Genomic DNA, 26,716 nt, shown 5'->3' with positions numbered 1-26,716 from the left:
AATAGGCTACGCAGGGGCGGTAACCTAGATAGGAATTTGGTGCACTTGTCATCTATCTCTCACATCCCATTGGCTGATTTAGGCTCGCTACCCCATTTAGCACGATCCATTATTGCTCCGATGCATGTCAGGACGTATGCACGATCGATCCGACTACCTGGAACTCCGATCTCTTCGGCTCCTACCGTAGCGAGACGAATCCACTCTCGCGGAGGCTGAGCACGATGCCGGGGACGCTTCAGACGCTATATGCTGGTCTGGGCTTGCTCTACGTGGCGCGGGTATGTCCTTGCTGATCTATGCCTTAATCTTCTATGGGCTTTGCCACCCCTGAGTCCAGCACTAGTTGACTGTATCGAATCACGTAGCTGTTCGGGTCCTGTCGCTGGCTTGTACCTATGTGCCGCCAACTGTGGCTTGGACAGAGCATGTGGGCACCATCACCTTGGCAAAACGCCTGTACCGTACTCGCATCTCGCCGACTGTCCAATTAGTCTCAGTCTAGGTTTGCTTCTGGACACCGTCCGATACAGGTCGAGAATGCAAAGATGTTGGATCTACAACACTACTGCCAAGCGAGAAGGCTTCTGGAATTTGCAATCGCAGAAGCAGCTCCGTCTGGGCGCTTCCAATTTTCAGTCTTTCGGTCTCTTCATAATGCAAAAGGAGGGCTTCATTCTCTGAAGAAATCTTGTACAACATCTACTTGTTCAGTCAAGCCTGCCCTACACACTCGTTTAGCAGAACTGCGCTGCGTATTCTCATTTATCTCACTGTTGCCGGCGCCCTAAAACCGTTAGCTCTGCTTCCACCACCATAATGCCGTCATCCATCTCAAGATGGTTCAGCAGGACAGGACAGCGCCAGAACCTTGACGAGGATCTGCTTGAGAGCGCCGTCTACGAACCTCTGGTCCCTGAGGCAGCACAACTCAGAAGTCAGGAGTCTGTCTTCGAACCGCGACGTACCCAGAGTTCATACTCTTTCAGCAATTGTTCGCGGGTTTCTATCGTTGAGCCAGAGACTTCCATTAAGCCACCTTCGCTCTACTCTGATGATATCACCCTGGCACCGTCGAGTCTGGCGCCATCGAGTCATCGCCAATCCCGAAACATTCATATGACTCTTTCTCCACGAACATCGACACTCAATGTCCCCAACGTTTATACTGATTCCTTTTTGGATCCTTCAACACAAACACTGGTCGGAGCTGCACCCTCGAATCCAAACCCTTTTGCTGATCCAGATGAGATCTTATCAGTCCGAGATCCTCGCCACAACCGACCTGTTCTCTCGCCGAGGTCCTCTTCGTTGAACATCGACAAGCAAAAAAATATCGAGGTTCGAGTACAGCCTATCCATAGCAGCAGCACGATTGAAAAGCCTGCGATGGTTCTCAGACCGTTCATTGCCACCCGGGACTTCATCTTGTCCCACATCAGCCCGAAGACTATCTGGAACATGTTCGATGTTAGGGAGCTTCTGTGGCCCATGACATGGAAGAAGTATGCGGTGCTCACCGCAGTTGCCTCACTGATTGCTGGAATTGTTGTGTGCGAACTTTACTTTCACTGGATCCAGTCAGCCATGGCTATCACTCGTCGCAACATCTTGGCCGTTCTTGTCATTGTTATCGCACTTGAGCCTGCAATGATCACACTCATGCTGCTCATTGCGCGCATCCCAGACGTGCCAGCCGCGGAGGAGACCATCTCCGCGCACGACGACATCGAGGCACAAAAGCAAGCCATGGACGAGAAGCCAGAGAGAACCGACAAAGAACAACGCACTGCACTGGTAATTCCATGCCATAAAAGCGACCACGAGGCCTTCCAGCGAGTCATGGAGTCGGCTTTTGTCCATTTCCACCCGAGCAGCATCTTCATCATTGACAACGCGCGTACGATGCACCCTGAGAACAACATCTTCCGAAACTTTGTTCGCAGCCTACACCCTGAGATCAACTACATCTGGTCACCTATTGGTAGCAAGAACGCAGCTCAGCTTGTCGGTGCGGTTGCGGCAAAGAACTTCGACTTCATCTTCACCGTCGATGACGATGTCTGTATACCTGCTAGTTTCCGCGCCCCAGTTCACAAGATCGACGATGTGACTAAAGGTGTTGCCTTCCCACTCAAAGCGACCAACGCTGCTGGCGACATTCCGTTGTTTCTTGTAGCCTGGCAGGACGTTGAGTACCGCATGGCTGGTCTTGTCAAGCTGGCTGAGTCTGACATCTGCGGTGTCCTCTATCCTCATGGCGCTGGATGGTTTTGCGAGCGCGAAACCCTTATCGACCTTATTAGCAACTACCATTCACTCGACTTCATCGCCGAGGACGTCAACACTGGTATTTCCATGCAGAAGATGAAGAAGCGCATCGCGTTCGACGCGAGCTGCGTTCTCGAGACTGAAGTGCCAACAACCTTCCTTGGCCCTGGTCTCAACTGGTACAACCAGCGTGTTCGCTCTTGGGAGATGGGCCGCCATGGCCGTCTCCTCGCTTTCATGGGACGTATGCTCTTCTCCTTCAACGGTCAGACCACACTCCATGGCATCTTTGGGCAAAAGTTTGTTCATTTTTACTCTATTGCTTGCATCATCGTTGATTGGGTACGCATCCCTGTCCTCGTAACGATGGGCAGCAATGGCGCGTACTGGCGTCAGGCTGGTCTCCTTATGCTTGTTTCCATTTTTCCTGTCCTGGCGTACAATTACATCTCCTGCCGTCGTCGACCTGACATGCGTACACCATTTTGGGGCGCAATGACTATTCCAATCTACAAGCAGATCTACGCATTGGTTTCTCTTGTTGGTGCTGTTAGGAGCGTGCTTTTTTATATCGGCGGTCACAACAAACCAAAGACTGTCAAGGAGATGGTCAAGGACGGTGACGAGCGCGCCTTCTGGCTGGATCCACGTTTTGAGACCAACCCGGCGTTCTTGGCTGATGCGATAGAGGAAAAGGCGTCTTGAATGTTTCATTTTTGGCCATCTCATTACTAGATCGCTTAGATACCCTAATGCTAATAAAAAATAAAAAATAAAGACCTAAGAAGTACAATGCAGCCTTTGAGTGAAGATGAGAACCGTAGTCAGCAGCTCGGTCAGGCTCAATCAGCCACCACGAATTGACGCCAAGCTGAAAACCTCCACCTTGTAAAGACCAGATAATTGCGTTGCTTCTGATCAGTGTATCACTATCCAATGTCCCACTGCGTAAGGCTGAAGTAGTATAATCTTAGCCTGCAAGTAAGCGCATATAACAATATGTCATCCGAAACAAGCCATGAGCCTCAATTGCTTTAAGCTTTAGTCTGATGCTGGGCATCTACACACTACATCCATGGCCAGGTGGCATTCAAAGTAGTGCATTGCCGCCATGAAACCCAACTCCAGCGCCACTCCATTTGATTTCGCTGCGGGCGTTTGTCAATGCACGAGCGCCGCTGTCTCAGTCTCAGCCTGCGAGAACATTTGGTGTAGCGAGTCGACGTCGGGGCTCTGTATGGCCGCAGCCAAGTTCTAAAAGTAGTAATCTCTCTACCAATTTCAATTTACACCAAAGAGCATCCTTGAGGAGATATGCGGCTTTTTCTGGAACGTTTGGTCCACTTTTTGATATCCTCATTGTCTTCGTTGACGGCATCAGCTGCGGAAGTAGCCTCCGCACGTCATTCTGGCTGTGCCTGAGACTCCAATATTCATGTTACACAAGAGGTACTGATATCGATGCCGGAAAGGCTTGTGAGAATAGAGATGGAAGGAAGGATGCGGTGGCACTTATATGAGATGATGAAAAGCTGATATTTGGCGATCCAGTGCACGTGATACCGAACTAGGCGTATTCGGTGGAAGACCAAATCTCAACTCCGATCGAAGCGACCGTTGTAGGAAGTTAGGCAAAGAAATAGCCAATGTGGATACCCGGACAGAGGACCGGTACGCCAAGCTGCACAGCACGCGCACGGACATAGTAAGCAAGTGAACGATTAAAATCGCAAAGCCTCCCGCGCAATGTTACCCGTCGATTTAACGTGTATTTGCAGTCACTGAGCGATAGATTAACCGTCTCGTTAGGGCACACATGTGCTAGGGTTGGAAACATGGTGTCCACTCCTGTACTGCTCCCTCACATCTGACGGCGTAGAGCTGTATACCTTTGTAACTATAATTGCTCTGCCCTCTATGTATACCTACTACCAGGACGTCCATTTGTAAGAGCTTAGCTCTCGGAAATTTGTTGTCAAAACTTGACAGGTTCTTGACCTTTCGCTGTGACACAGTGTTGTATTCTGTGCATTAGGTAGGGCTGGATTAGGCCCCCAGCCAAGCGCGCCGTCAGACATGGTGAGGAGGCAGTACATTCCTTAGAAATCAGCCCCATAGCGCTGACTGCAGATATGTTCAATATCCATTTACCTTGAGGGTGAGATCCTCTATTAACACTGATTGTCAGTCTCCAACAACACGCACGCCATAGGTCGCTGCAGTCTGATCCTTACGCCATTGCCAGTATCGCGATATCGCGACCATACCAGATACGACCTCATGTCGCACTCAGCTACCGATTCGTCACAGCACTCGGGAAACCAGACTACGTGGATGCAAATACCTAGAGATGATCCATCAAACCCATCCGAAGCACCCACAAGAGTGGCGTACCACACGCACGACAACGCGTCACCGCAAGATGCAGAGGAATACAATGGTCTACTCAATGCTAATGTCATCGCGTCGCACCGTCGTTCGGTTTCTACTACGTCAAGCCAAGTCTCTGGAAGTCAAGTACCGAAAGCGAAGTTTTCGGTGGCAGCTGGCCCAAGTGAGACTTCCTCGCAACCCAACCTTGAGGATATTCGATCTCATGCTAATCCGTGCACAGCCAACATCGATGAGGACAGAACCTACAAGCCGTCAAACTGGCTACCATACACATTAAGGCGAACCTATCTGGTGCTTCTAGCTTTCTGTGCGTTTGTGTGTGCCATCGTGCTGGCGGTGTTATGTGCCTACTCCACGCACCACTATGGGCTGACAACAAATAATGGCTCCCTTGGACAGTTCATTGCAAGACGATATGTACCGACTGTTCTTGCAGTTTTGTTTACACTGGCTGTTACTATGATAGCTGAGGACGTGAAACGGACAGAACCCTTTGCGCGTATGGCCAGCCCTCAGCCCGTCACAGCAAATCATACTTTGTTTTACGTACCCAAAGTATGGTGGAAGAGTGTATTCACTGGACTGTCTCTGAAACGAAGTGGAGGTCACAGACGCTGGATACTTAGCCTTTCCTCTCTCGCTGCTGGGATTAGCGTTCTTGTCATCTCCACCTTCTCGTCTACGGTTTTCACTACCAGGGATGTGGTGCTCCGAACGGATACACAGCTCCAGCGATACACACCTCAGCAGAATGGCTCGATCTTTCTTCTTCCAAGACGTGATACCTACACTCGTGCCATGAGCGGATTCCTCTACAACGCCTCTACATCTCTATGGGTTACGGACTCGCACGTTGTGCTCCCATTTACCACACCTGATACTAATCCTCCTGTATTGAATGAGGGAACATGGCGGGCTAAGACAAAGGTTTCGAAGCTGGATTCGACATGCGTGTCGATGACGCTCTCGGAGAAGACTGATATTAACATAACATATACGTCCGTGAGTACCTCTGGATGCAATGGTACCTGCTCCAAGCAATCCAGAGGTCTCAAACTTCGATCCGAAGACGGCTGCGAAGTTCAGCTACAGACACCAATTGCACACTCAGTCGATATTTTGGGTGGTTACGTCATATCGAATCCCGTCGGTGGCTACTATACTGATGCCCTGTCGTTGCAAGGCGGCATGATATGGACGAATCTGTCTTCAGCCTACGTTTCGTGGGAGAGCCTGATTCGAGAACACGGGAGTGAGCCACCACTTGACTCTGATGAAATCGTGCTTGACCAATGGAGGCGGACCTTCATATACAAATTTTCGGACCAATGCAAGGACAGAGATCTGCTCTTTGTGTCTCCAGCATGGTTTGCAGAACGGATCATGGGTAAGCCATCCTCCTGGCAGGAAGACTACTGGGAAAACTTCACAGCACGTGCGGAGCTTTGTGCTCCAAGATACAGTGCAGCCGACATTTCTGTCACCGCGGTTATTGGTGGAGCCGCCCCGGGTGTCTTCTTTGATAACAAGGAATTTGAACAGAGTGCAAAGCCCGTCTCGCATCGTCTACTAGATGTAGCACGTCTAAACGACCTCGCATTCGGCGAAGCTTGGCTCAAATACTTTCCTGCCCCGGCTGGAGATGAGGATGTTGAAGGTTTCGAAGGCGTATCGATGCTTCTTGCAAAAACCTTCTCCCTCAAAATTGCAAACCTGCTAGCAAATCGCACGCTGTCTTCCGAAGGAAGTAGATTAAGATCGCGCTTCTTTGGCGAATTGATCTCCTCCTCTGTTCTGGAAGCGGACACAAAGGCCTCTGAAGATGTTGACGGTGAATACCTGAAGTCAGAGAATCGCATCATAGTCGTCCCAGGAGTCGCCATCGCACTTGCGGTCTTGTTATCTCTAGCAGGATGTTACTCTCTGTTCATGGTCTGGTTTGCTTCGAGTCATCGCAGACCTCTGAATCTCAAGTCGGATCCTGCCATGCTCGTAGGAGTTGTGCCGCTCACAAGCATCACATCTCCACTCGCGGCAGATCTCAGGACGTGGAAGAATCACGACCGAACAGAGATACAGTCAAAGATAGGGTCTCAAAAGTTCAGCCTGCATTCAGGGATAATCAGCCGAGCGAGCTCGAAATGCGACGATGCGGTTATCGAGACTGGCGCGCCTAAAGCCGAGAGACTTTCCTGGATGCAAAAGCGCATACCAAGGCAGCCTCCAAAGCCTGAGTGGAGACCAGCGATGCTTCACAAGACATGGCTTTCAATCTTATTGCTTGCTCTGATCGGCGTTGCAATCGCGATGCTAGTCCTCCGTAAATTCGCTGATGAGGAAGTACTGTTCCAGACTGTGTTCGTTCAGCAAATCGACCTGAGTTTGTTCCACGCTAGCCTCTCACCTCATTCAATCATCGCGACATTGGTCGCTGTCATAATCGGACTTTGCTGGGATAGTATCGACAAGGCAATGCGCACTCTTCAGCCTTATCTGAGTATGTCAAGGGAGCCCTCTGGACCTTCTCACGGAATCTCGATCACCTATGAGTCCTCATATTGGATTTGGGCAGCAATCAAATCGGCCAGAAGTAGGCACTGGATCCTTCTTCTAGTGACGCTTGGGACGACTCTTTCCCAGATCTGTAGGTTACTCAAGCTGCACACGTTCTTCTTATGCTAATGGAGTAGTCATTATCTCTGTTGCCGCAGTGTTCGAGCGCCGTACAGTCATACACACACAAGCCACGCAAGATATGGATATCGAGGTCCTTCACTTGCTGACCACAAGGCAGAAGCCTTTCGAATTCGGTATTGGCTTGGGTCAACGCCCCTTCTATTTGAGTGACGCTCTGCTGGGCACATCTAACACGGATTGGCTATACAGCGCACTAGATGAAATCACTCTCAACACTCACATGCTTCCGTGGACTGGAGACGAATGGATCTTCACACCTGTGAACTTGACAGGTTGGGACGACCGAAGCGAATCATACGTGGCGACCCAAAGCCAAAGTGGGTCTCGGAACGAAGCGGCTTCTTTCACATCCTCCTTTAATGTCTCGTTGACCACCTCAGCCCTTCGGAGTAGACTTGAATGCGAAGTAGTTACCGTGTCGAGTTCAGGGTGGCTGGACGATGTACAGAGCGTCTATCCGAATCGATTCGACAAATCTGCTACTGGCTACGTGCTTCCAATGACCGTGTCTCCCGGTGGAGATTTTGCTGCACCCATCTTCAGCGCGCCGCGTAGACTAGCTTGTTGTACTAACGGCACCGACAAGGGGAAGCAGTCGGTTGTCGCTTACTGGTCTAGCAACAGTTCGCTGTATGACCAGCAACCGGCCATTTCAGTGGACCCTGATGAAGCAGAGGACACCAGAGTATCGAGCGGCTGGACAAAGGATTTTGCAATCAAATGGATAGTCGGTTCAGCAGCATCGACAATTGTGCCTGGAACCGAATCAAATTTTCTGAGCAATTCCATTGGAACCGCTAATGAAACGGTGCTCTACTTCCCCGAGGAACCGCAAACGTCGATTATGAGATGCACTCCCATTATCGAACAGACGAATGCAAGCATTACATTCGCCCGTGACACTAAGCAGGTTTTGAAGTACAAGCTGCTGGACGAGCCACAACCAGCTATCGGCGCCTGGGATTATGCGTATGATGTAGTCTACGAAGTTCCTGGATCAAACTCTTCTCGTGGCAATGTCAGGTGAGCAAGACTATCCGCGTCTTTCAGCAATCCTTGATAACGCTAACATTGAAAAGCTACGGTGTCTTCTTCGTATCGCAGCTTCTGAGTGCTCCGCACATTGTGGAACCTCAAATGCGATCAAGTATGATGGTAGCCAACCATACCATTGAGAACCTTGATGCCGAGCGTTTCGCCTTACGAGATAGCGATAAAGGAACGAATATGGATTACATGTCCTATGCCAATTTTGTGTTGGCTAACAAGGATCCGACCGCACTCCTCAACACGACTCTTCTGCAGCAACACTCTGAGAAGACCTTTCAAACTTTCTTCAAGCATTTTGTGGCCACCGCTAACTGGACGTACGGTGGCAAGTTCTCAGTCTCTAGGGCTGCATATGAAGAGCTCTGGAGTTATCAACGGCAGGCGGAAAAATTCGACGGTATCGTCACAGAACGCATCGAGGTTCTCAGCATGAATAAGGTGGCGACTTGGCTCTCTCTGGTTATTCTATTCCTGCTTATGATCATCCTTGTCATACTGATCGTGACGCTTCAGGTCGTCTACCCTAGGACGTCCATGCTACGCCGGGTGGAGTGCCTGGCAGATGTCCTGGCGATGGTTGCAGGTAGCGACGAACTGAATAAACTGATTGGTGAAGTTGGGGTTGAAGGGATGGAGAAAGTTGGGATCAAGACAAGACTGGGATGGTTCAGAGACAAAAGAGGAACCGTGAGATGGGGGGTCGAAATCGTCGGTGGTAACGTACAATGGCTGGATGGGCCTAAAAAAATTGAAGGAAAAAAGACCAGTGAGTCTGCAGAGTAGATAGTCTCAACGCCATCATGGGCTTGAGTAAGAAAAATTCTCTGATCTTTTAGAAGTTGATATCCCAATGCCACTGACCAGAGCCCCGCGCCCCAGCTTCAAGCCCCGGGGCTTCTTCGTATGTGTTCCGGTTCACCGTGATCGAAAACCTAACGGGCTCAAATGCACCGAGAGGGGGAAGCGTGTGCGATAGGGTTGGCGCCCGCTCAAGAGGTGCGAATTCTGGTGGAGGGGAAACTGGGGTATCATCTGAAGGACCCTCCTCGGTGACACCAAGAACATCAGTATTCAACGCAAGCTGCATCTCAGCAGCGACTGCATCAGCCTGCCTTTGAATGACTGCAAATGCAATTTCCGGAGCCTGGCCTCGTGGTCGTGCAGCTTCTCCGACAATGACGTCAGATTCGGATGGGGAAGCTACATAGCTCTCATTGTGGCAGGATCTGCTGCTATCATTGCGTTTCTCAGCGTACGCCAGAGGTGGGTTCCGGAAAAACTGGGATTTATCCCCCTCCAGCTCGAACACATCGCTCACAGGAACGACCTCTTTTGAACCTATTTCCCATATACCTGGGATTACAGTCGGTGTTGATCGTAGACGACCGTCGTGATCAGCAGAACCAGAGTCTTGGGGTGACAACGTTCGCTGAAGTTGTTCAAGAGTAGCATGGCCCATGACATGGTTCGGGTCGGAATAGCGCGAAATCGTTTCGCGACGCGATATCTTAGATCTTGAGGGTGGAGTCCAAAGACTTCGCTGGTAGATCCTACTATTGGACCTTCCGGCCCATCGACGAGTGTTGATCGCCTGAGGATGCAAGGTTTCTATGGGTCTGAGTATTGGCTATACTGCACCACGCTCACAGGTTACGACTTACTGGCTTTGTCTTGCTCGTCATCAAACAAGCACCGAGGAAACCCGCTGATAGGGTGCTGCTGCTCATCATCCATATAAAGATATATCTCGACTTCAGAGAGCTTGTTGCCCAATTCTACCTTCATTTTGCGCATCGTGAACTTGCCGTGGTTGATCATGGCTCCAATGACGTCGTGGTTGATGTTATGCATACCAGATCTGCCGTTTACGCCTCTTTCGCGTACCAGGAAGAACGGGTCCTTCTCTCTGTAAGACCGATCGCGGATCAGCTTGCCCAACTCCTGCATTTCTAGGGAACCATCTGCAAAACGGCAATGCAAGCGGCCTATGTTCTATATGTTAGTCAAGTTACATAAGCTTGTGTGTATTACACACCTGTGGCGGTGGCCGTGTTTTGAGCGGATTGCTGTATGCGCTCGACATTGAAATAAAAACATGTAGCCATGAGCTGAAAGGCCAGACTTGCGATGCTGATGGCATCTTGCGATAACTTCTCTATCACTTTAGCCTGGAGTGGTTCAAGAGCTTTGACATCATCAAGACCCGGTAGATCTCCATCCACATCTACATTATAACGGACAAATCGAGAAGAGGATCCGTTGATGACAAGAGGCCTGGTATACTCACGCCACGTCTTCTCGCAGTCCAACGCGTCTTCGATGTGGTCAGTGGCGATCTTCAGGAGCATCCTCCCATTTCGAATCAAGCCACGCTTCGAGATTGGGCTTTTCAATGACTTTTCATCCTGATCAGGGGCCAGCCCTGTACCAAGCGAGAGCAATACATCCGGATGAGTAGTAGGTCCTCCGTTCAGATAAGTTTCCACTCGGTATCAGCTATTCGGACAGGATTTTTGTGGTAGAGAGCTCCATCCATATAGACCTGCTTGGATGCTTCATGGACAAACGGTCGAAAGTATCTTGGTGCTGCAGATGTCGCACGTGCACTGTAAGGGTCAGCAAGCTACAGTTATCCGTTGCATAGTAGGATCTTACGCCTCCCAAATCTTCAACTCATTCTCGATTCCCTCAGGCCTCTGAAATTGATAAGACACTAGAGCTTTTAGTCGTCGGTCTTTTAACTTTGTTGATACATACTCACGTTTTCCTTCACAGCGGCGATTGTAGTTGGCAAGAACCACCGGTGATGAGGATGAGGAGGTTGTCGTGACGGCGACTTTTACTGGAGAGCTCCAATTTTGGTCGAGGCGTTGACCTCCGAACAGATACTGATTCTCAGAGAAGGCTTCCTGCAAAGCTTCTTGCAAAGGAGTCGTCTCATATTTTGAGTGGTTGATGTTGTCTACCAACCACCCGATGAAAGGCATGTTGCCTCCGAAACGCCTCGTAAAGGCTTTCTTGCACAACGCCGTAAAGTTGTGGATACAAGCAACCACCGACCAGTTTCTGCTTACAAGACCTAGCGCGACAAGACCACCTGTGCTGTGCAAAACAGTCAGTGATAGGGCACCTTGAGTAGTTACAGCAACTAACCTGGTTCCTACAACGAGATCAAAGAAGTTCTGGATGCGCAGTCCATTGCCGAGGGCCTCTTCGATGCTACGCAAGATCTCCAGCTCAACAATACCACGAATGCCTCCACTGTGATTCGTTAGCATACAGCTTTCACGTATGCTAGTTTACATACCCATCCAATGTCAAAATACGAACGCCTGCCGACTTGGGCTTGAAGTATATTCTCCAGGGTTGGTATACACGGGCAGGTTGAATGTCCAGGGGACATTTTTGAATGTCAACCTCTGTCCTACTATGCTGTTGACCATAGGTCTTCACGCAAGGTGTACATAGCACGTGGCCACAAGGCAGTGAGTGTTCGGGAGGTTCCGACAAGCAGCAAAAGCAGACAGAGTGGCTGTTGTATCCTTGCAATCTACCGGTGGTAGAAACGTGTCTGTAGAACCACGTCATAACGTCGTCTCTATGAATGTCAGCTGCGACACGCATCTCATCATTTCCAGGTGTCTTCCTCCTCTTGAGCAGCTCTAGCAGCTCGTCAAGGCGATAGTACGAGTTGCTGATGAATTCTTCATGAAGTGTTTCGTACGACCAAGTGGAAATATAATCCCCAACAGCAATGATCTTGCCGTTGGCGGTCTGGTGGCCTTTTGAACCATGGCCACTCTTGACGTTGATGCAACGCAGTCCGCTCGTAGATTGGACATATTCGCAAGGCCAGTGACCCTCGCAAAAATTCTCTAGAGCAGCATCGAGATGTGCGAGATAGAGCGGGAAGATATCTCGTGCGGTGCCTATGTATCTGTGAGTATAATGTCCGAATTACAGTCAGTAGTTTGCACCTTGGACCTACCCCGTGTCTTTTGACGCGCACAGTCTAGCATTATGCATGACGCGACCATATAACTCAACTCCTGGAATATGTGTCGGGTGTTTCTCTCGTCAAACCAGACATGCATTAGCTTTATAGCAAGCTTCAGTATATTGCCACCAAAATCGAGAGGGATAGGGCTGTTTGAGAATGATGCCCGTACGAAGTCGAAGGGGCGGTCGAGCGATGCGGCGAAATGGTCGAATGCGCATTGTAGATACGACTGTAGCTCCTCAGCGTCGAGCAACATACGTAGCTCGGTTTTCCGATCTCTGGCTATTTCACAAGCAACGGTGATACCTGTATAGAGACTCTTGATCTGAGCTTGTATGAGTGGAGGCCGTCCTTGTGTGGGAATACGAACAACCTGGAGACGTGAGTGTAAGCTATTTAAAGTAGCGCTTCTCATCTTACCCTGATTGAGCTGTAGTACGACAAAATCAGCTGCTCTACACTCTCTATCTGACGTTGACGCTCTCGCCAGAACTGAGAGTACTTCTTGAAAGTCGCGTTCTTGAACACGGTTCGTGAAAGGGATTCGAGAATGGAGAGGGTAGCAGTATCTGGGTCCCATTGACTCTCGTCGATATCGTTTTCAGACGCGTTTAAAGCAATGATAACATGTGGCAGCACAGGCTGGTTCGAAGACATTTCAAGAGCGGCAGCTGCCCATGTGACAAGCTGCTCTAGCACGCTTTCGACAACGCTGTCAACAGTTAGATGATTCCAATACATGTAACTAAGGCTCCAGAGATACTTACCGTGGGTTCTTCAACACAAACACAATCACATCGGAGAAGGTATATAGCAATCGGGGATACAGGTTGGTCACCGCGAATTCTCGACTTCGCAGGGAATTTGTATCTGCCCATCCAAGCTCACGTTCAGAGATAGACACTGGTAGGCTGCTATTTGCCCTGCCAGACTTCTTGAGTTGCCGCTTGAGTTTTGCGCTCATTGGCTCTCTCTCACCTCCGGATAAGCCCTCGCAGTCTGCGAAGAATATTGGAGCTTCGGAGATTGCCGTCACAGGGTCTGCGTAAAGGTGAACGTCTTCGGATGTAGGGTCGGTCACTCCTGTCCCCCCTACTACTGGTGTTGGCCAACTCTCATGCCCAGTCAGACGGAGATCAATCAACAATTTGATGAGGGAGCTTTTGCCGGCACCTGACTGCCCGACGAAAGATACCAGACTAGGTGTTCTTCCGTCTCGGCCAATCTGAGCACCTTTGGCACTCTACTCTTCGACTGTAGTAGACAGCAGATGGTCGTATCGACCGTAATCCTTGAAGATTGGAACGTCACCGTCTTCGGGCCGTTCGATGCCTGGCTCTTAGTACAAGTCAAACTTAAGAATAGAGAAGTACCTACCAAACCATGCTGTCTGCGCATCGTCCTCGTGTAGCTGCGTCAGAGCTTGAACATTGTTCGTCGGTACGAGCACGTTTCGAATCTTCCGGGCGAGCGCAAGATCGGTTTTCTCGTGCTTGACTTTCCCTGCAGCAAGCCGTTGCCTTCGGTGAGGTGGTTGAACCGACCAGCATGTGGGACACAGATTGACCTTGCAAACGTTGCAATACGCAAGGCCGAGATCTGACTTCTCGCAACCATCGCACTGCTCATCGTCCACTGTAGACGGGAAAGAATCGGCGCGACCGCTCGGGCCGTATGATGTGACTCGCTGAGTGCTATCTGAGTTAATTTACCACCGGTACTCGTTAGAAGAGTTCTCATACCTATTCTCCTCGTCGGAAGGACCACAAGGTCCGCCACGACTTTGCTGAAGCATCGCTAACGTTGTCGATAGGTCCTCCAAAGGTACAATCCGGGTGATACCAGCGCGCGGAAAGCGGACGACGAAGCGCTCTTATGGCAAGATGCGTGGAGTTCAGCCTTATGCATTCTGCTTGGGGGATAGCGCGATCGAACTGAACTACGAGACTGCCCGTCTTGTGCTATCTGATTTGTTGGAGAGTACCTAGTGGCGCTCGCAGTCTTATTGAATGGCGTGGTTTCAATCCTACAGTCGTTTCGGAGCTGCATCTCACGTACAGTGGTCAACCATCGACTACAAGCCCGAGTTTCTATAGAAGCTGCAAAGGCATTGAAACGCACATCCTTTTCGTGCGCTGAGTCCGGTGAGCAACGGCCTCGTAGAATACGATCACAAAGGCTTGATTTTTGAATATGGAAAGCGTTGAGGTTCGGAGGGGTACGGTCGTGGATGCACAAGTTACCTACCACCTGCTTGACCCCCAGAAGTGCGAGTCGAAGCAGACAGCCCTTGTGCAGTAAAGTCAGCATTCCATCCTCTTTTCTGCACATGTGATGCTTGGATCATTCTCCAGAAGAGTTGGCTCACAAGTTACCATCCGCGTTGCAGCTGTACAGTGACCACAAAGGTTGATGCTAATTTAGGGGCCAAGCTTGGCGATGTCTGCAAGCCAAGCACGGCCCGGCCCTGTCACCTCAGCCTTCCGCGTGACGATCTGCGTCCATCCAATCAAATGAACGAGGCTGGCGCTTCGCTAACAGTTTCATGGCGCCTACTGCTTTTCTTAGCCGCTTGCAAATACTGGATTCTTAACGGCGTCAGGGTGTACACAGTACGTGATCTTAAAAGGTTGCAAGGCATGGAGGGATTGAACTACCCAGACTCTCAGCCAAACTCTTAACCGAAGTAGAAATACCACAGGAACGTTTACTCACTACTAACCGATTATCAGGAAGTATTCCTGAGACGGACTGCTTACATGTTGTTAAAATACGTTGTCTAAAATGGTCCAGCACAACTAAATAAAATCTGTGATTGATTTCGATCCAAGCCTCTCAACTTGAGTCAATCGTCAGCCTGACAAGGCTGTGGCGGGTTAAGACCTCAACTGCGCAGCGCACGTGGTTCTTCCAAGCATCTCCAGCCTCATCGACCTGCGCGAAAATCTTAGTGAATAGTCGAGGCCAGTGCTATTTCGCCTTTTGAACAAATTGCGATCTTTTTTGAACAGTTACCAACTAGTTGGTCTGAGTACCGTTCTTTTTCTCGCTCTTTATTTCTTTTGCGCGTAAATCGAAGACGTTGTGGCTCAGGAAAGTAAACGCGGAGGATCCGTTGGTGAAGTGATAGCATGCGGACGAGATCGCACTTTTGCAGGAATACGAACATTCTCATCTTCTACAGCGCCATCTTACGTCCGCTGGACCAGCCGTCTTCTACGTGAGGATACTCCTAGGTTGCTTCGTGCAGTCAAATTCTTGCTGAAGACAGCTTTAACATATCTAGGTCTCAGTATAATAAAGCTAGACAGTCCACAAACCTAAATGCTGATTGTGTCTTGTGTTATATACTTGCACTTGTACAGAGAGGTACTTAGGAGGTACAACTGGTGTCATACGAGCTTCGGGTCTCCTATTTGCTGGTCTAGCGGCGGTGGTAGAGGCGACAAATACCTCATCGGCGTCGTCATGGAGCACGAGCGTTTGGGCAACTGCAAGAATGCTGCAGGCTTCCATGAAGTTGAGGACGCATCGTCTCTAACGCCACAAAACAGGCAGCTGCAATTGTTGCAAACAGCCGTCCGTAGGAGGTTGATGATGGTTGCAGACAATGACAGCGAAAGGCGGCGGTGGTCGAGAACGTGCAGGCAGCCCCGTTTTTCACGATTTGATTGGCTCGAATTAGTTGGAAACTGACAGAGAAACACGTGTGAGACAGTCGACGGATGTTCCGGATCCTGCCTGCATCATTTGGACGGATCTTACCTCCGAATTGTGGTCTTGCTGGGTTCAGGCAGAAGAGTAGCCAGACCCGGTGTTGGTCGGATTGATTGTGTACCTGTCAACCACCGGTCCGGCCGCTAGGTACTCGACTTGTTTCTGTGCATTGTTCATCAAAGTCAAACCAGGGTCTTGTCCGGTCACCGATTAATGCAGCGGATCCCGGTGCGCAGGCGATATGGCAACTCCGCAGTGCTGGACAAGCGATTGCGGTTTTTTGGCCTCGTGCTTCAGCGGCCGTGAATTTACCCCAGTTTACTAGTCTACTGTGTGCCGATTGCTGCAACAACGGAAACGAATAGATTGCTCGAGTCTGCGGGGATATTGAGGTTCTTCGGGTCAATGGCTTAGCGTGCCGTGGGAATAGATTGAACAAAGAAATGCAGAGGATTCGAGAAGGGTCCCTTTGGCTATCGTGCACTTGGGAAATGGCCGCGAGCGGTGGTGGGCCGAAGGCAGCAGTAATTCGGACCTGTACTCGGGTCTAAAAGGGGGAGCTGGTAGTGAAGCTCCGAGGCGCTTCATTGGGAGGCTGACGCGATCTTACGACACGGCACTGTTTCGTATCGCCACCCAGTGCGCTGCAGTGCTACAGCGGGTCACAAAGAAACTCTGAGCCAGCTGCGGCTACGCTTCGAGTATGTTTGAAGCTGCGATGGACCCTTCACTGGACAGTGCACGCAGGAGAGTGAAACGCGGGCAGACGCGGGCAGACGCGTGCCAGTGAGGGCTTCGACGTGCAAGGCCGCAGAGGAATGAGGACTGGACGTGAGGCACGTTGTGGTCTCGACGCCTCGCCTCCCCTGACGAGTCCCTGGGAGTCCCTGACTTGCCCTCTGGGGAACGGGCGGAATCCGAAGCGTACGGTAGTGAAACGGGTGGGTCGTGGGCTGGGTAGGGGACCAAGGGCGTGCGCCGCCGAGCGGTGCGCGGTATTGGCGCACTTAGTGGCACTAGATTGGCAGAGGCGTCGAACGCTCGGCTTCTTCCCAACACGGGAAGGCGCAGTCTGCAGGGGCGCAGCTGCCCTTTAGATAAAGCCAGCCCGTGAGGCCAGCTGTCCAGTTTGCCCACCACTTCAGTCTTATTGCACCCAACTCCACCCCCTAATGCAGTCCACTAAGACGCATCGACCTTTCTCGACACACTGGGGACGATGATGCCTTCTACCGACTTTTTCTCTGAGACCATGACCACACCAGCAATGATGGCCTCGGGTCCTCTCACCCCGCCATCGACCGACTCGGCACCCACCACCATCAAGATGGAGGACCTCCACGTCCCCTACAGCACGCCGTCACCAGCGCCATCATCCTTGTACACATCAGAGCCCCCTACACAGACGCCGGCTCCGTCGACATCAGAAAGCAAGCCCGTCAAGAAGCGGAAATCGTGGGGCCAGGTGCTCCCCGAGCCCAAGACCAGCCTGCCACCCCGCAAGCGAGCCAAGACCGAGGACGAGAAGGAGCAGCGACGCATTGAGCGTGTGAAGCGCAACCGCCTCGCCGCCCACAACTCACGTGAGCGCAAGCGCCAAGAGACCGAGCACCTTCAACAACAAAAAGATGCACTCGAGGCCGAGATGAACGCACTCCGCGCAAAGGCCGCCAAGAGCGACAAGCTGGAGGCCGAGCTTAAGCGCTGGCACGACAAGTACCCAGCCGACGTCTCTGAGCTCTCGGACATAACCTTCAGCTTCACAGAGGCTGCCGATACCATCAATCCCGCACAATCCCTGGCGAACTTCCCCTCCCCTGAATCCATGGACTCGATGGACTCTCCAAGAGATTCTTCCTGCCAGCCTGAGACACCCGCCTCGACCTTCGAGGCCACTCCCGAATTCGACTTGACACAATATCCTGCTGCGATGTTGTGCGACCTGCAGTGTCAGTCGATTTCGGGCATGGCCTCCCCCATGGCGGCGATCCTTGCCTATCTTACTCTCTTCAACCTCTACATTCAGTCGATGAAAAGCCTGTTGTTCTCGACAACCTCTTCGACTTCGACCAGTTCCCTGAAGGCTCTCTCTCAGTGGAACCCAGCACTGGCATGGCTCATCACGATGATTTCTTCGGAGCAGGCTTCTTTGGCTCCAGCTCAACTTCAAACTATCACGGCCTTTCTGACGGCTTTGATGCAAAGTTCTCTGACATGCAGAGTGCCTCTGGCGCACCTTTTGGTTGCGACGAGGTTCTCGCAGCAGACAACTAGCTTCGAGAATGTCATCAGGCCTGGTAGCGAGAAGAGCGAGACCGGGTCCCTAGATGACGTCCGAAGATCACGACTGATGAGATCTTGTAGACTTAGACAATTGGGTCGGCGTAAGGGTGTACAATCATGGAGGCTGGATGCAAAGCGTCCATGGGCGACAACAGAAGGGCAGTGGGTTGGATTCGGTTTAACACGGCGTCACACGGAGTTATAGTCGTGTACCAATATTGTCTTGAGACTTGGTATATCTCCTGGATATCGTTTGCAGACAAGTTGCACACCAAGGGCTGGTGCCTTCATATGTAGCCAAACAAATCAAGCTCTCACCAACACGCTCAACATCCACATCCACATCCACACCCGCTCAAAAACATTCAAGTTCTACATGCTAACCACCCCTCGCAACATTCGACTCCCGGATCCCACGGCCTCAACATCCCACCTACCCCGCAGTGACATCGTCCCTCGAATTTCTGGCTGTTTCTGTGGGTCTTCGTTTAGGCAGCGCCCAGCGCCAGCGGCCAGCCATCGCGAGTGCGACGCCGTTTTACTATGCGCGCTGACGCCAGCCCGCTGTAGCGCGTTCTTTTAGCCTACCACTCCCTGATTGTCAGCCCAGCCCCGCCCCGCTTTTACGAGAGTGTGTCATGTCAGCAAGTAAGAATAGACTGGCTCCGTTCGTGTGCGTTCAGATGCCGTTTCCCTCTTTGCTTTCGGTGTGGATGGAAGGTGAGATGGGATGGGAGGGTCTGTGGGTGTGGTTGGATGACTAAAGAGCCGAGAAAAGGGTTCTCGGTCGTGGTTTCGATCGTAGGGTCGTTGCGATTGTTTGCTCTCTCCTGCAGGTGGAACATTGCACATTGCGTTTTGTATTCAACATCGTCGTCGCATCGAGATCGTGTAACCGCGGATATTGTAACGCGCCAACACCACGAAACCATCACGACACTGTCACGGCGCTGTCACGCCAAAGGCAAACGTTCCTTGCATCATGAAATTGTTCCATTCATTATCATAGCGCGGGTTTCATCCCTTGCTTGCAGGAGTATCGTCGATATCGCTCCTTGCATCCTCTCTTCCTTCGTTTGCCAAAGGTCGCAGAGGTGACTAGTTCGCCCATCCATCCCTGGGGAAAGGAAGAGAACTTAATCCTTCTTGGGCGCGTCGCCGGCAACGGTGGGTTCCGCCTGGTCGGCCTTGTTGCCGCCGCCGCTGGCATTGAGACCCTCAAGAGCTGCGTCGTGTTAGCATGCACTTCTTTCTCAGCGTGTGGTTGGGGAGAAGTACCAGCGCCCTTCTCGATCTCGGGCATGGGGGCGATGTTGTTCTTGGCGTGCTCAGGCTGCGCGGGGGCCTGGTAGTAGGTTGTTAGTGCTCTGAGGTGCGAATGAGGTTGTGCTTAGGTACGTACATCGCCAGCGCCATGGACAATGTTCTGACCCTCGATGGGGCCGTTGTCGCTGGAACCGTCTCCGTTGCGGGGCATTGTGGTTGATTAGAGAGGTTGTTTGGTGGTTGGGGAATTTGCAAATGTGCAGTTGGTGGTATGATGATTGTTAGTCGAGGGGCATTTTGAATGTTATATAGTCGTGATCGATCGTCGCTGTTTGCAAAGTGCACTGTGGGTTATGACGTCGTGCGCGTCATGGTGGTACGCCCTGACGATCGCAACGCATCTTTTGGAGGGGCATTGCAGCGGGTACCTGAGTTGAGCACGCGATGATTGGAATCTATACGTTGTAAAGCGGCAGAGTGGCGGGCAGCGGTGTAGGAGTACGTTGCTTGTCATCGATCATCGAAGTCGTTCATCTAGCCAAAGCCTGTTGTACAGCAAATGCCAGAGCGCCAGGCGCTTTGCTCCAACACACCCCTCACGAACAAACACTTAGCACCGATCAAGCAATTTCAATGCCTCGACCTTTGCGCTCGTTGGCCGTCCCTCCATCAACTCTGCCAGTACCATGCCTGTGCCGGGCGCGTGAGATATTCCCCATGCGCCGTGCCCAGCGGCGATGAATACCCCTCCATCGCCTCCACCTCTTGTCTTGACACCCCCAAGCTTCTCATCCGGTATCCGTGACACCAGTGGCCGGCCGCTGGAAGTCACAGGTCGAAAGCACTGTCAAAGTCAGCTCACAAGCCAGACAAAAAAAGCTACCCAAGACTCACCAGTCCCTGCCGTAGGACCTGTATCTCCCTACCAGCTCCCTTGTCCACCATCATAGCCCTCGCGCAGCTCTTCAGCTGCGCAATCGCCTTCTCGCTCGCCACCACATCCGTCGCTACATCCGGCAGCGGTATAGTCGTACTGTTCAGTCCAGCCAGATATAGCTCCCCGCCTACCCGCGCAAACCACTCTGGCGAGAAACCCAGCGTGTCTGTTGCAAAGACCGCGTGACACACCTCTTTGTCCAGCCCTTGCGGGTTGAAGAACGGATTGCGCACGAGTAGCGAATGGCCCGCAAGCGACGAGACGGGGATACGAGTCTGGGCTTTTGGGAAAAGGGTTGCGAAGACGCGAGGCGACCAGGCGCCGCAGGTGATAAGGAGGCGTGTGCATGGTACTGTGTGCTGTCAGGTGTGCTCGCACATCGAGTGTGGTTTCACAGCTTACAGTCTTGCGGCTCTTTGTCCAGACTGCTTACCACTCTCACTCCACTCAACACGCCTTTCGCATCTCGCAGCACTTCTGTCGCGCTTGCTGGATGTATGACTTTAACCCCCCTCTCCTCAACGCTGCTCTTCAGCCACTTGCAGAACCTGAGCGGGTCAATCTGCGCTGTCGTGCCGTCTCTGCTGATGACCTCCATAATCCCGTCTTTGGTCCTGCGCAGCCACTCTGGGCCAGCTACATCTTCTTCCCAGGGGCGGTTTCGATTCGCAAGCTGCGCGCGCGACGTGCCATTCTCAAGCCAATCCTCGCCGCTGCCAGAAATAGCAGACTCGGAGTCCTGCGAGAGAGAAATGCCGGTGGATTGCGAGTAGCCCCAAGTCTGCCTCCCGTTGTGTTTCTCAGCAAGGCTCTTGTGCAGTCCGAACGAGAGCGCGCCCAGCGAGGCTACAGAAGGCGCAAACCCTGTGCAATCACAAGTCAATCAGCCGCGTTCTTCAACTCTACCACATACACACACAGAACTTTTGACGTGTGTAGCATGCAAGACGTACAATCTTGTGCGCAAAACCCCGCGGCGAGTCCACTCGCACAGTGGAACAGCTCGGGACTGCTATCGACAAGACATATCGACCGTGGTCTTGTGTTCCCACTCTCACACAAAAAGTACGCGGCGCTGAGCCCGATAATCCCACTGCCCAGGATAACCGTGTGCGGCTCTGTCGGCGACGTCGATGTGGAGCCGTGACCATGGACGTTGGGAACAATAAGCGATGGCATGGTTGGGGCGGGAGGGGAGGTGGGGGTCTCCGTTTCTGACCAATTGAACGAACGCCCTCACGAAAACCAAATTCAAGAGTCAAAACACAAGTCGTGAACAAACCTCATGCTTATTATACCCAAGAACAGCGCAGTAAAGGCGGGACACTGCTCCCCGCTCGTCAACCCACCAAGATCTGCTCGTGTAGCGGCAACAAGGCTTCGCTTGCAGTCTTTGTTGGTACATAGCTTGTTCAGATCCTTCCCTCCCCCCTCAGAATATGGCCATATTGTCAGGCCATGTGGGCTCACTTGCTGCATGGCGGGGCCCTACCCGCAGTTGCCACACTTGAACTGGAAACGACTCGTACGACAACCTTGAACGTACGTTCCAAAGCGCTTCTTTCGTAGGGTCTTCACTTGCGCAAGCGGTATAGGACCAATAGTATTGCTCGGGTGTGCATGCAGGCAGGATGCAAGCATCGTGTCAAGTGCTGTGGGTCGCACCGTCGGATGACCTGCACATCGTTCGAGAAGTGCATGCAGCTTACGAAACCTCCTATGAGGGTACCACCAATTCAAGAATATCTCTGTTCAAGCTACTGTGTGCCAGCTATTACTGTCGGTGTTGTTCCTGTTTATCCAGACTGTCTCGTTACACCGACCTTGCCGAGCGAACGCAACATATGGACCAGCCAATGCCATGACCGCAAACGCGTCCCGGCATGTGTAAGAATGAGACACCCCGTTTTTGTACCATCAAAAAAATCATGAGCTGATCTTAGGTCCCTTTGTCGCGGATAGATGGACGCCTTCGCCAGTATCGTTGCTGCTGCTACTTGGCACCCGCTCGCTGGGCGGGTAGGCGGACGCGTGACATATCGACTCCAGACTCTCGTAGTTGTACTTCTCGTTGGCGAAGAGCAGAGATGGCTTGATCAGTTGATGATTGGATTGCACGCAAATGCCTCTCGTGCCCTCGCCAGGTTCGCAAGGTGTTATGGGAAGAGTGGCATCATGTCCATAGCCGGTGCCGTCATACAAACCTGTGTGCCGGCCCCAGGCGCTCTCAACAGGTGTGCGATGACAAGACTCGTTCGGATGACCGCAAGCCATATACGCGGGGTTGGTGCCGAGACTGTTCGCATTCCCTGTCCCACTGTGCTCTTCTGAAAATGCGAGAGCCAAATTATTGATGGAATCTCCCGACTGAAAGGATTGACTGGAACTGCAGTGTTCGTCTGTGGAGTCTGGCGCGGGCTGACTGATGCTGGCATCCCAAAGTTCATCCACCACTGAATCGTTCCTGATCCGGTCCTGTGTTTCTTCGTCTTGCTGCTTGAGGCGAAATGGCAGCATCTGATGGTGCTGTGGAACATTGAGAGTGCGCGTCTTGTCGTTCAAGTTTTGGGCTTGCTGCATACGGCGGAGTGCTCGGGTTTGGGGTCGAGGCATGTCCTGCGTACGTATGGTGTCGTGCAATTTTGTGTTCTCATACTCGCGCCTCAATTCCTTGGTGGGGTCCTGGCTAGCCCTCTGAGCATATGTTCTACCGTCGCTGGAAGGCTCAGTCTCGCTGTGGGCAGCCTCATTGTGATTGGCAGCGAGCTCGAGGCAAGCTAGCCCATTCAACACATCTGCATCGTCCATCCGTGATCCATCATCGGTAGAAATGTCAAAGTAGCCTCGAATCTGCCGACCAGTCTGCAAGGATGTCACAGAAGGTGGCAATGTGACGAGAGTATTGTCGATGTCCTCAAGGGAAAAATTCGTCCCAGGCAAAGGAGTAAGAACAGGAGTAGATGGCACGTTTCTCTCCGTTGGCGTAGGGCTCGCATCTTTCCGGGGCAATACCTGATTAGCAGGATCTCTAATGAAGGCTTTTTGCAAGGGTCCAGGCGTAACTGGAATAGTTCCAGCCGGCAGGTCAGATGGTGAAGAAGACATGTTGTATGGGCAAGTCCGTCTCGCTGAGCCAGGAATCGTCATTGGTGATGAGTGCTGAACCTCCATACTGGATCCAGATGCAGAACGATTGTGCATTCGGAGCTCAAAGATTGGTTGGTCTGGGGGCGACCGCTCGAAGTTGAGTGTGAGCGACGGTGATGTGTGCGACAGCCTCGTGCACGAGTCCTAACAATGTTAGAATAGCCTGGGCGGTTGTTTTGACCTTGGACGCCCACTTCTTTTCCAAGAAATTCAGCGCCTTGCTTCGTCTTGCTTGGGCTTGAGCGAAGACTTCGCAGGGAACGAAGGCTTCGCAGTGACCCAAGCAGTCTATTGCGCCTCGAAGGACTGCCTCTACCCGGAGAGGGCTTGCAACGCTCAACGGTGACTCCAAAGTCGTCGAGATCGCAATCGTCGATATCACCTCCAGGGAGGGTGGAGTAGGAAGATGACTCGCATCGCGTTGCTGTGCCCCTGCGCAACAATCAGCCTGGGTTTTCAACACTCACTGCGGTACCCACTTGGTGGAAGGCAAGTTGTTCAGATGTTCGAAAGAATAAAGTCCAGGAAAGCTCTTCTTCGCACGGACATTGAGGCGTTGAAAGACCATTTTTGCTCACTGATGCTGTGTTGGTCTGGTTTAGTCTGGAGAAACGTGGCTGCGGTGGGTAGAACGGCATGCGGATGCAATGCACTACGACAAAAGTCACTCGTGTCATTCTCCAGGCGTTTCTGGGTAATAAACAAGGTCTTGCTGAAGACGGGAAACCAAGCAAGTGCCGTTGATGGAACGAGGAAAGCAAGTACAGCGTCCACCACCAGAGGCAGCATCGACTTGAGAAGACCCACAAGAGAACCCATGAAGTCTAAACGCCACCTATTCGTGAAGCAGACAAACTCCGTTTGGTGAATCTTTAGTTCTAGTACATCAATGGCAGGAGCCTGGACCGCCGTTGTATCAACGCGTAGTGGTGCATCTTGATTTAATGCTCGTCTTCAAAACCGCGCCTGCAGGACTAATTTCCGGAGGCAACCGAAAACGAGAGACAGCTACAGATAGAAATCGCGAGACATGGCGATAGCTGTTGGCGCACGTGACAAGCTTGATACCTGTTTTGGACTAGACTTAACACGTACGAGAAGGAAGTCGCGAAGCTCGTCGCGAGGCATGCACACCACCAAACGACTGAATTGTCTTCCACTACAAGATTCCTAGCGTCGCTCTGCTACACAAGCTGCGCTCAGCTCAACAATCAAGGAGCAGACGCCAAGCAAGAGACCCCACAGTTGATCTGCAATGGCGCGCGGCCGGCCATCACGAGCTGCAGCTCGTCGCAGCACGCCTGCGCGTAGCGCGACACCGCAACAAGACAGCGACGTAGACATGGAGGAAGTCGTGGAGTCGCGCGTAGAATCGCCCAAAGAGGAGGAGGAAGAGGAAGACGCCGAGTCGGCAGCACAGGAAAATGACGAGGAAGAGGCTGCCTCTGAGCGCTCCCCCTCCCCAGCAATTGTACAACAGTTTCCGCGCAAGAAGCGACTGGGACGCCCCCCCAAGAACAGGCCGCCGGACTGGAACCAGGATGTCGAAAACGTCTCCGAGGGCGGCACACCCATCAAGCGCAAGCGAGGGCGACCGGCTGGTGGAGGTCGAGGGCGCCCGCCGAAGGGTGGTCCGTCGCACACAACGCGCGTACCCATTGACAAGGAGGGCAACATGATGGACGTCATCAACGACGAGGTCGACCTGCCCGAGGATGCAGAGGGCGAGGAGAAGGTCGACAAGATGGGCAACCTGCAGGGCGGCCGAGACTACCGCGTGCGCATCTTCACCATCAAGGGTAGAGGGGACCGGCAATATATGCTCTCGACCGAGCCTGCCCGTTGTTGCGGCTTCAGGGACAGTTATCTGTTCTTCACCAAGCACATGCAGCTCTACAAGATCATCATTGACGACGCCGAAAAGCGCGACCTTATTGACCGTGAGATCATCCCGCACTCGTACAAGGGTCGCGCAATCGGTGTTGTGACCGCACGCTCCGTCTTCCGAGAGTTTGGCGCCCGTATCATCATCGGCGGCAAGCGCATCATTGACGACTACTATGTGACCGCCGCACGAGAACGGGGCGACGTCGAGGGCGAGCTCGCAGATCCGAACGACCGTCTTCCAGCACCAGGCGAGCCATACAACAAGAACCAGTACGTTGCATGGCATGGCGCCAGTAGCGTCTATCACACCGGCGTGCCCAGCGTACCCACAGCGAGCGGCAAGCCTGCGCCCGGGAAGCGGAAGGTCAACATCACATCTGCAAACTGGCAGTTTGAGCACGGCCGAGCAGCGAGGTACGTTGCTAATTCCTATTCCTTCCAAAGATTGATTCATACACTAACAAACACAGCCGCTTCAACACCTCGCTTTCTGCCCTCCGCCGCGCAAACCTAGCCAATGGTGTCTACGATCCACACACGAACCTGATGTGCTACCCAAAAACGACGCAACCCACCCATGCACGCTGGGACCGTGTCCCTCTTGCAGAGACAGACGTCCCTCCTATTGTCGCACGCAAATATCTGATCGTCGACAAGGTGTTCCAGCAACCGCCCTTCGCAGGGTTAGGCATACCGGGTCCGGACGCCGACTACATCGATGTTGGCACCAACGGCCTGCCAAACCTTGCCGACGAGGATCTAGCGGAAATGAAGCCCGACGAGCGCGAGGCTTTCGAGCACTTGAAGAGCGAGGAACGCGAGTGGAGAAGCCAGTGGCGTGGCGAGACGACTGACGGCGCGAGATCAAAGCCGAAAATAGGATTCGTTGGTGTTCCTGTGTAAAAAGCAAGCCTGGTTGTCGCAAGTACGACTGTATCGTTGAAAACGGATCGAAACCATGCGTCCGGAGTAAGGTGATAGACGCAACGAGACATGTACAAGGCCGCGCCCGAAGGAGTTTGGAGTGGATTTGCTTTTTGCCAGCTCGGTGATGAGAGAACCATGGA

The 26,716-nt window shown here is 52.2% G+C and overlaps 9 protein-coding genes across 9 annotated transcripts, besides 2 other annotated features; 4 read left to right on the top strand and 5 right to left on the bottom strand.

The window, feature by feature from the left end:
• Positions 1-819: 819 nt before the first annotated feature.
• On the top strand, positions 820-2,976 carry EKO05_0004685 (uncharacterized protein; the record flags this gene model as incomplete). The annotated part of the gene is made up of 1 exon (XM_038945635.1): positions 820-2,976. One exon carries the CDS (start codon positions 820-822, stop codon positions 2,974-2,976), a length of 2,157 nt encoding a protein of 718 aa, XP_038799241.1.
• Positions 2,977-4,551: 1,575 nt separating this feature from the next.
• EKO05_0004684 (uncharacterized protein) lies at positions 4,552-9,195 on the top strand (the record flags this gene model as incomplete). Its single annotated transcript, XM_038939248.1, has 3 exons — positions 4,552-7,309; positions 7,356-8,385; positions 8,442-9,195. The coding sequence occupies 3 exons, from the start codon at positions 4,552-4,554 to the stop codon at positions 9,193-9,195; spliced, it is 4,542 nt and encodes a 1,513-aa protein (XP_038799240.1).
• A 49-nt stretch (positions 9,196-9,244) lies between these two features.
• Positions 9,245-10,760, bottom strand: EKO05_0004683 (uncharacterized protein; the record flags this gene model as incomplete). Its single annotated transcript, XM_059636438.1, has 3 exons — positions 9,245-10,020; positions 10,074-10,397; positions 10,448-10,760. The coding sequence occupies 3 exons, from the start codon at positions 10,758-10,760 to the stop codon at positions 9,245-9,247; spliced, it is 1,413 nt and encodes a 470-aa protein (XP_059492421.1).
• A 122-nt stretch (positions 10,761-10,882) lies between these two features.
• Positions 10,883-13,376, bottom strand: EKO05_0004682 (uncharacterized protein; the record flags this gene model as incomplete). The annotated part of the gene is made up of 8 exons (XM_038939253.2): positions 10,883-11,018; positions 11,068-11,125; positions 11,174-11,514; positions 11,566-11,673; positions 11,720-12,341; positions 12,401-12,785; positions 12,833-13,124; positions 13,180-13,376. 8 exons carry the CDS (start codon positions 13,374-13,376, stop codon positions 10,883-10,885), a joined length of 2,139 nt encoding a protein of 712 aa, XP_038799239.2.
• Positions 13,377-17,348: 3,972 nt separating this feature from the next.
• Positions 17,349-18,617, top strand: EKO05_0004681 (transcription factor that binds to CRE motif; the record flags this gene model as incomplete). Its single annotated transcript, XM_059636437.1, has 1 exon — positions 17,349-18,617. One exon carries the CDS (start codon positions 17,349-17,351, stop codon positions 18,615-18,617), a length of 1,269 nt encoding a protein of 422 aa, XP_059492420.1.
• A 288-nt stretch (positions 18,618-18,905) lies between these two features.
• Positions 18,906-18,947: a tandem repeat.
• Positions 18,948-19,548: 601 nt separating this feature from the next.
• On the bottom strand, positions 19,549-19,889 carry EKO05_0004680 (uncharacterized protein; the record flags this gene model as incomplete). Its single annotated transcript, XM_038939258.1, has 3 exons — positions 19,549-19,637; positions 19,691-19,757; positions 19,815-19,889. 3 exons carry the CDS (start codon positions 19,887-19,889, stop codon positions 19,549-19,551), a joined length of 231 nt encoding a protein of 76 aa, XP_038799237.1.
• A 399-nt stretch (positions 19,890-20,288) lies between these two features.
• On the bottom strand, positions 20,289-21,794 carry EKO05_0004679 (uncharacterized protein; the record flags this gene model as incomplete). Its single annotated transcript, XM_038939172.1, has 4 exons — positions 20,289-20,522; positions 20,573-20,967; positions 21,018-21,479; positions 21,569-21,794. 4 exons carry the CDS (start codon positions 21,792-21,794, stop codon positions 20,289-20,291), a joined length of 1,317 nt encoding a protein of 438 aa, XP_038799236.1.
• Positions 21,795-22,541: 747 nt separating this feature from the next.
• EKO05_0004678 (uncharacterized protein) lies at positions 22,542-24,330 on the bottom strand (the record flags this gene model as incomplete). The annotated part of the gene is made up of 3 exons (XM_038939149.1): positions 22,542-23,906; positions 23,957-24,194; positions 24,242-24,330. The coding sequence occupies 3 exons, from the start codon at positions 24,328-24,330 to the stop codon at positions 22,542-22,544; spliced, it is 1,692 nt and encodes a 563-aa protein (XP_038799235.1).
• Positions 24,331-25,017: 687 nt separating this feature from the next.
• Positions 25,018-26,552, top strand: EKO05_0004677 (chromatin structure-remodeling complex subunit RSC7; the record flags this gene model as incomplete). Its single annotated transcript, XM_038939514.1, has 2 exons — positions 25,018-26,063; positions 26,120-26,552. The coding sequence occupies 2 exons, from the start codon at positions 25,018-25,020 to the stop codon at positions 26,550-26,552; spliced, it is 1,479 nt and encodes a 492-aa protein (XP_038799234.1).
• Positions 25,142-25,201: a tandem repeat.
• Positions 26,553-26,716: the final 164 nt, after the last annotated feature.

This window comes from Ascochyta rabiei, chromosome 7 (genome assembly GCF_004011695.2).
Source record: "Ascochyta rabiei chromosome 7, complete sequence".
Classification (NCBI taxonomy): domain Eukaryota; kingdom Fungi; phylum Ascomycota; class Dothideomycetes; order Pleosporales; family Didymellaceae; genus Ascochyta; species Ascochyta rabiei.
This window is presented reverse-complemented; position numbering and strand designations above follow the sequence as displayed.